The 8,948-nt window shown below is 35.4% G+C and overlaps 1 protein-coding gene across 1 annotated transcript in view; it reads right to left on the reverse strand.

Moving 5' to 3' along the window:
• Positions 1-7,696: 7,696 nt before the first annotated feature.
• RIF1 (replication timing regulatory factor 1) overlaps positions 7,697-8,948 on the reverse strand; it is a 62,937-nt gene continuing 61,685 nt past the window's right edge. The window contains 1 exon segment of the mRNA XM_017866070.1: positions 7,697-8,737. Within this exon segment, the coding sequence (XP_017721559.1) occupies positions 8,523-8,737 (215 nt within the window). The 3' untranslated portion in view covers positions 7,697-8,522.

The raw sequence follows: 8,948 nt of genomic DNA on the forward strand, positions 1-8,948 counted from the left end.
TAATCTTATTACAGATTAGTTACCTTTCAGTGTGTATCTTACAAAGGACTCTTAAAACATTAATCACAAGAAAATTAACACACCTTAAAAACTGGCAATCAATATCCAATGTTCTAATCTTCCTGCCATCTGCTTGTGCTTGTTGGTCCAACGATACTAGGGAAGTCCTTTGAATATATCTCCACTACCACGTAGGCTGCAAAGAGCCATCTTCAAGAAACTATAAAAGGGAGAAATTAGGTCTACGGGTTACATCTCAAACAAATCTCACTCAAATGTATGAACTGTATTGTGTCCCACCCTCCCACCCCCAAATTCATGGTAAGTCCTAACCCCAAGGCCTCAGAATGTGACCTTGGAAATAGGATCCTTGCAGATCCTGTTAGTTCAGATGAGGCCCTAATCCAACAGCCTTGCTATCCTGATAAAAGGGAAATTTGGACAAATACACAGGCACATAGGGAGAAAGTCATATGAAGATGGGAGATTGGGGAAATAACTCTACCTGCCTAAAATGGCCAGCAAACCACCCAGAAAGCTAGCTGGGGAGAGGTATGGGACAGATACTTCCACATGGTCCTTAGAAGGAACAAACCGTGCTGATACCTATCTCAGACCTCTACTATTCAAAAACTGAGACAATACATTTCTGTTAACTTATTAGGTTTGTGGTACTGTTACAGCAGCCCTAGGAAACTAATACAGAATCTTTCAACATCACTATTTACCTAATTGTTGTGGTGGGTTTTTTTTTTTTCCTGAAAACTATGGAACTTTTCTTCGGCTGCACCAAGTTGCTTGGTTCTGCAGAGGAAGCTAAGGTCACGTTGGGGTGAGGCATTTACTTCATCTGGTGACTAGCCTGGCAGTGTCAGCTCTGCTCTCACCCACACCATGTGGACTCCCTCTCTCCAAGCTTGCCTGCATCTACTCAGCCCTTATTTGACGAAACTTCTCTTGTAACAAGTTCAATGAAAAACTGAACTCATTAACAACGAAAAAAAAAACCACCACCTCTGGATTTAGAAACCAGTGGAACCCATAAAACTATGCATAAATCAGAAAATCTCTGTGGTTAAAAAGCAGGCCATAAAAGGGGAAAAGGAAAAGCAACGGTTCATGTTTGTGGAGAAATATAATGTACCCTTTGTGGTATTTGAATTAAGCTATTCATACTCATTTCAGATCTCACTAAAACAAAACAAAAAACCAAAATGTAGCCAACAAAAACAAGAACCAGAGTTTAGTTTTCACAGTTTTATTTCAGGTAAAAGTGCATTTCTTAAAAAATGTTTCAATATCCAATTTCCATTGGCAAGTGATAACAGTTAACCCTCAATGATTCATGAAAAGTTTTATTGTGAATCAAACATAGATTCTGCCCCTCTCAAGAGTCATAAAGAACCAGAAATAGTAACTGTAAGTGTGCCTGCTTCAAACACTGTATAAAGCAGTGGTCCCCTAACCTTTTTGGCAATAAGGACAATTTCCACAGACAGAGGTGTTGGAGGAGATGGTTTCAGGATGAAACTGTTCCACCTCAGATCATCAGGTATTAGATTCTCATGAGCGCACAATCTAGATCTTGCATGTGCAGTTCACAATAGGGTTCACGCTCCTGTGAGAATCTAATGCCTCCCAGGAGTTTGGGACCGCTAGTATAAAGCATTACACAATCAAATAAAACTGACTGCACCATTATTTCCATTATTTGCAGATAACTGAGTAATGAACAAGTACTTCTGTTAGGTTTCAACTTAAATCATTTTTAAGACTTACCAAATATACTTTGTGAATGTAAAACTAAGCTCTCTTAGAGTTTACCAAATGATGGGGACAACAATATTATAGGGTTAATAAATGACTGATTTGGCGTCTATCAGTCTTTTTCTAAGTGCTATCAGTCAGGTCTATCCACAGGAGGTAGTGCAGAAAGCAACTGATAATTCACAGACCATCAAAGTCCCTTAACATCATGGTAAATACGTAACTATAGTTTGAGAGTTTAAGTAGGAAAAAGAAGTGTACTTTTAAAGTACTAGTGTTTCCTAGTTATCTGTGTAATTTGAGCAACAGTAAAACACATAAGTAAAATCAGGAGAAGCCATTTTGGAAAATACATGGGTAACAGAAATATATAAGTATTCAAGACCTCACTCTGTCAGCTAGAAGCAAATAACTAAATTGACTAACATGCCATGTATGAGCAAAACCTTCCTCCATAAAAGGGATCGACAAACTCTTTAAAAAAAGGCCAGACAGTATTTTGACTGTTGGAAGCCATACAGACTGTTATACTAGTAAACTCAGCCACCATAGCAGGAAAGCAACTAAAGACAATACATAAATGAGCACAGCTGTTCCAGTAACACTTTATTTCTGGATACTGAAATTTTAATTTAATATGTTTTCATGTTTCAAATATCCTCTTTGACTTTTTTAACCATTAAAAATGTAAAAACCAGTCTCAGCTTACAGGTAGTACAAAAAACAGGTGGCATGCTACCATTTGCCAATCTGTGCTCTGTAAAAACCTTAGAAGTTAAGACTGCCATCCTTCAGTTTCTATATTCAAAACCAATTTTGCTCTTAATTCTGTTTTCTTTAGGAAACCTCCTATTCTATAAAAATAAAAAATTCTTTGACACTTGTTATTAAATAATGTATCAAAATAATTGTTACACCATACTCTATTTTCAGTTCCATGATACTTTATTTTGAAGGTGATCTTCCTAGTTATATGTTGTTATCTGTTTAAGAAACAAAGCTGGCTTTTGTTGGAAATACTTATTAATTTACTGCTTTTGGGGGAGTAATACTGTATTTTAACATAATCCCTCAGGGTATTTATGAACATCAATTATAATACTGTGCTATGTACAGAACATCTCTCAGAGACTATAGGCTATCAGTTATTTCTGAAGTACATATGAGTATATAGGACAGGTTGTCTCTCTACTAAATGGACTATGCATTAAAATTCCAGCTCAATCTGCCTCTTCCATTCTCTTCAACTCATCACTTCTCAGTGCATCACTTTCTATCAGCATATAAGCTTCCTGTCCAGTAAATTTAGCTTTATCTACAATTATAAATTGGCACACTGTGGCCAAAAATATTCCCTCTGCTACAAGTAGAGTACAAAAGTTAGTTTTTTTCTTACTTGTGACATCAACAATGGAAAACACTGTCTTCAATTTTTTGAGTAAGATGAAGGGTTATCTTTTATTCCAATGGTATTTACAGCTTACCATGTCATATTTGGTTTTAACTGTTCTTTGGAGAAAGAAAGGCTTAGTATGTAAAGAAAAACATGATTAGGACCACACTGGAAAATTTAACATTCTATTTCAGAACTGAGTAAATTCTCACAACTGTTTAGACTGCTATATTAAATATTTATAGATCTTCAAACTTCAATGACTTACATTTTAATGGCTACTTGCAAAGAGCAGTATGTAAAGCCTGGCACATAACAGACTTACTAACTGGACATCAGAAAGCACGAAACCCAATTTGTTTTACAGATCAAACTATCAATAAATTTTGATAAACAAATTTTAAAACCTATTAACTTTTGGCTACATTTTCCTTAGTGCTTTCAGGGTAGTTCTTACAGATTATTTAAATATGTGAGGAAAATCTAACACCTTAACAGAATTCCAAGAAAAGCTCACTTTTCAAGAATCAAATCAGTCAACTCTTGCAAATTTAACTTTACAATGAAACAGTAATTCTCAAACACGGAATATAACAGAAAATTAAGTGACCAGAGGCCTGCAGTATAATGACAGGGCATATCTGCTAGACTGACTTCGTCATTACAGCACTACTAAATTTAACAGCCAGATTAATATTGGGAGTAGTGTCGATTTTCCATGTTTATTAATAAAATAATGACCCATAATAGAAGGCAAGATTTATTTACAGACTAATATATTCTAATACTTAGAAATCAACTTTTATGTTAATAAAAACATAACCCACAAATACTCATGAGAAAATACTTTGTCTAATTTGCCTTATCAATAAGATTCTTTATAACATGAAATTATTAAAGTCTGCCTATTTAAAAAATAAATCGTCCATATTTTAAAAAAGCTCCTAAAGAGGCAAGATGATGCTTAACTTTCTTAAAATGTTTGAACTTTTAAGACTTCAAAACCAGTCTGTACCCCCAATTCATAAAATTGACGAACTTATAAAAGGACTTGAATCTGCTTGGGTTACCAAAACCTAATACACAGCCTGAAGCCTCTTAGGCCCATCTACCAGTGCAGTTCACAGGCATCTGTATGAATCACCTGGGACTGTGTTTAAAAAAAGACTCACGAGGCCCACTGCAGATCTACTGAATCAGAATCAGCTTGTTCATATGCACATCCAAGTTTGAGAAGCACTATGTTAAAAATCAAAACCTCACTCTAATGTTTCTATACGAAGTACAAGGTCTTTCTAATGGCTTAGGAATAAGACAGACATGGGTTGCAGTAATGAGGAAACAGTCTCCTCCCTACACCCAAGTTTTAGTCTAATAATGCCAACTAACTGCTGTTTTATAGCTCCTAGGCTGAATGACAAATTAACTTCCGGAAAAATCAATTATGAAGAATATGAGATGAAACCTAGGCCTTTCTTACTGAATTAAAGTCAAGGTTGGAAGAAAAAAATTAACTCATTTATACTTTTTTTTAAAAAAGCAATTACTCTATTCTCATTCCTTTACCTTAAAAAATAAAACTTCGGGGGCGGGGGGAGGGATGGCATTGGGAGTTATACCTGATGTAAATGACGAGTTGATGGGTGCAGCACACCAACATGGCACATGTATACATACGTAACAAACCTGCACGTTGTGCACATGTAACCTAGAACTTAAAGTATAATAAAAATAAAAAATAAAACTTCACTTATATATTCATGATCCCCACCATTTCCTCTACTTTTGTTTGTTGCCTCACAACTTACTCTTCACATTTTTATGATGTTTAAATTGTAACAGAATCTTTGACTATCTTATCTTCAAGCTGTACAGAGAAAAAAAAATCCATGGGCAATGTTAGACTTAAACTTTTTTTTTTTTTGGCAAGACAGAGACTCGCTCTGTCACGCAATGGCATGATCTCGGCTCACTGCAACCTCCGCCTAATAGGTTCAAGCAATTCCCATGTCTCAGCCTCCTGAGTAGCTGAGATTACAAGTATGCACAAACATGCCTAGCTGATTTTTGTATTTTTAGTAGAGACAGGATTTCGACCCATTGGCCAGGTCAGTTTTGAACTCCTGGACCCAATTGATCCACCTGCCCCGCCTTCAATCCTGCTTTTAATGTTCAGGTTTAAATCCTGTTTTTGACTATATTATCCAATAGCATTATTTAACCTGATTCATCCTTTAACTATCTGGAATAAGGGTAAAGCACCATATGATTCAACAATGGTTTTCAAACTTGTACAAGTGGCAAAGCAGTTTTAACGATGAGGTCACTGAAATACTGAAAATTTAAATCTACTCTAAAATTCAAAATACATTTCATACACGTAAGAATGATGGGCCAGGAGCAGTGGCTCACACCTGTAATTCCAGCACTTTAGGAGGCTAAGGCAGGTGGATCATCTTGAGGTTAGAAGTCTGAGACCAACCTGGCCGATATGGTGAAACCCCATCTTTACTAAAAATACAAAAATCCGGTTGTGGTGGCAGGCGCCTGTAATCCCAGCTACTCGGGAGGCTGAGGCAGGAGAATCTCTTGAACCCAAGAGGTGAAGGTTGCAGTGAGTCGAGATCACACCACTGCACTCCAGCCTAGGCAGCAAGGGCGGAACTCCATCTCAAAAAAAAAGAAAATGGCCGGGCGCAGAGGTTCACACCTGTAATCCCAGCACTTTGGGAAGCCAAGGCGGGCAGATCACAGGGTCAGGAGATCAAGACCACCCTGGCTAACAGTGAACCCCTCTCTACTAAAAATACAAAAAATTAGCTGGGCGTGGTGGCGGGCACCTGTAGGCCCAGCTACTCAGGAGCCTGAAGCAGGAGAATGGCGTGAACCGGGGAGGCAGAGCTTGCAGTGAGCCGAGATTGCACTCCAGCCTGGGTGACAGAGTGAGACTCTCTCAAAAAAAAAAAAAAAAGATACTACACTACACTCCTGTATGCCACTAGTTTTTAATTCTTAAACATGCATAAGACAATTAAGACACCACATTTGAGTGTTCTTATCATCTGACATTTGTTTTATTAACCATTAGAAAAGATTTGAAAAAATGAATTCCTTTTTAATAGTGAGAACACAGTGGAGCTAATCATGGAATATTAATGTTTTGCTATTCGGGAATTATTAAGGGGGAAATTTGCAGGAAATTTTAAGGCAAGAATATTGCAAGTCAGTTGCCAAAAATATATGCTTATAGCCATAGCAAAATGAAGATTCAGCATGCTTGTCTTTGCTCCCAAATACTTTAAATGCAACCTTATTAAACTACAATGTTTTTAAAATTAATGCTTGTGCTTACATAAAATCCAGTGATTTAAGTACATGATACTTACTTGGTCACATTTTCTGCTATTACTGTTCGGCTTCCCAAGCATTTCATTCAATCAGCAAGTTTAGTTCACACAAACATTAAGGCACATAGTCATGAAACGAGCTAATTTTAATTCTGAAGTGTGTTAGGAACGTAACCTGCTCCCCTATGCCCCAAACACATATACATACCTGCTTATTCATACCTGTTTGCTAAAAACTCATGTGCATCTCTTTACAGTTAAATATAATTTGGGAAATAAATGATGTAAAATGTAAATTGTAAATCATAATTATAATTCCTTCTAAAGAAATTAGTATTTTTCTCTAGTTACTTCAAGCCACAATCCTTAATTCAATGATCCCAGAATTCTTTATAAAACCATCCTTGGTATATGAATATCTTATTTAGACCCAAAAATATCTGTGGTTATGATGAATTTATGATGATGAAAAAAGACACCAACTTTTATAGGGGCTGATGAAAAAAGACACAAAGTTTTATAGAGATCCCTGAATACAGGAGAGCTAACTAGGCACAAGGATTAAACTTTCTATGACTTGCTGTAGAACGTGTGCCTTGCTAAGTAGGGATTAGTTTCTGAATAAAACGTGAAAACTGAGATCACTCACTCATTCTATTCAGAGAACAAGTGAGATATACTGTCAGTTAAAAAAGATGAAACAAATATGGGAAGTCAGGCACTAATATTAGTTGGCAAAATTTACAAAGGTTTTAATTACATACCTATTTAAAGAAAGAAAACCTAGGCAAAACAGACACATACTAAAAACAACAGTTTCAAATTTCTTCCAAGTTTGCTTTTAGATGAAGGTTTAAAAAGCACATCAACTCTAGATTTCGTACAGTCCAACTTGCTGTGAAATACTGAAACTAACTTTCCTTTAAGAAACGTAAGGAGGCACACTTTCTAGTGGCTGATACCCTCTTCCAAACCAAAAGTAGTAAGAAGGTAAGGGTAGGAATAGCAAAGTTGTTGTATAACATTTTCTTATTTCTATAATTTTACTTACACTGGATACTTTTAAAAAATAAATTCATGTTTTAACTAAGACTGTTAACTAAGTACAAAACTATTGTTGTTGTATTTGCAGATACAGAATCCTACAAATATGTGCAGCAAGTCCATGAAGCACTTCTACCGCCCATACTGATATTTCAGTATTTAATATATACAAAATGTTTCTACTGAACAGAACCAAGGTATTCACAATAAGCTGCAGAAAAACCCATGCAGTTAACGAAGAATGGAATTTATAAATTAAACACATTGTCATCTATACATAATGTACAATCATGCATTTAAAAATCAATACTATACGTCTCATAAGGATAAATTTTCACAGTCAATTGCTGCTGCACGAATATTTGCTAATGCAAATGAATAAAATCTTAGTAAATTCTATATTAATATTTTAACCCCCAGAAGTTGAAACTTTTCTCATTTTTCTTGAAAGCTGTCCAAAGTTGACATATGCAGGAAAAGTTCCAATTCTTCTGTATTTCATTTGAGGTTTTTAACCAAAAACAAACTTCCTAAACCTCAGGCCCAACAAACATGAATTAAACAAACAAACGAAAGTATAAACACCTTTATCAGTTCAGCAAAACTCAAAGAAAATGTTCAATTTTACTTAAAGTATTTTACATGTTTCACCAGAATATGCACGGGTTTAAGAAAGTATGAAATAAACTGTATAGTTCTGTTACCAGTTTTGCTTTCACATCTCAGATAATTAAATTTCCTGAAAAACCACGCGTAGCAGCCAAGAAAATACATTATATGAAAAAAAAGATCTTACATAATGAACTTACAAAATTGAACTTACACAATAAGCCACTGTCCTTCAGGGTTTGAAATGTTATCAACTTTGCAAACAGTCTTTTCTTCGAAATTGTGCTATTATTTCAGAACTTGTTTCCTTAATCAAGAAATCCAGTGATGTTTAAAAAAACCTTCAATTTTCTCTTAAAATACTAAATAGAATTTTCATGGGATGGTGATCTCCAACGTGACTGTAGATTTTTTATTATAGAGTTTGCCATACTACTTAGTTTCTCGTGCATTTCAAATAGTTGGCTTCCTGAATAATTATGAAGATCTTCTGAATCCAGCTGAAGAGCAAGAGCACTAATCTGTGCCACAAGATTTTTGGATAATGGAGTTTCTAACGCAACAGGATCAATTATATCTAAAAGTGAAAAAAAGCACAATTAAATCTATACCAGACAAAAACTAAATTATTTACATGATCTTTTAAGTTAGTCCAAGTGCCTAGGTTTCAAATTGAGAGCAGGCTTAAGTACCTCACTCTTCATGAGGACAAATGGACAAAAAAAAAATCTACCATAGCTGCTGCTTATTATTATTATTATTATTATTATTATTATTATTATTATTAT

Source organism: Rhinopithecus bieti, unplaced genomic scaffold (assembly GCF_001698545.2).
Source record: "Rhinopithecus bieti isolate Rb0 unplaced genomic scaffold, ASM169854v2 scaffold_81617, whole genome shotgun sequence".
Lineage (NCBI taxonomy): Eukaryota > Metazoa > Chordata > Mammalia > Primates > Cercopithecidae > Rhinopithecus > Rhinopithecus bieti.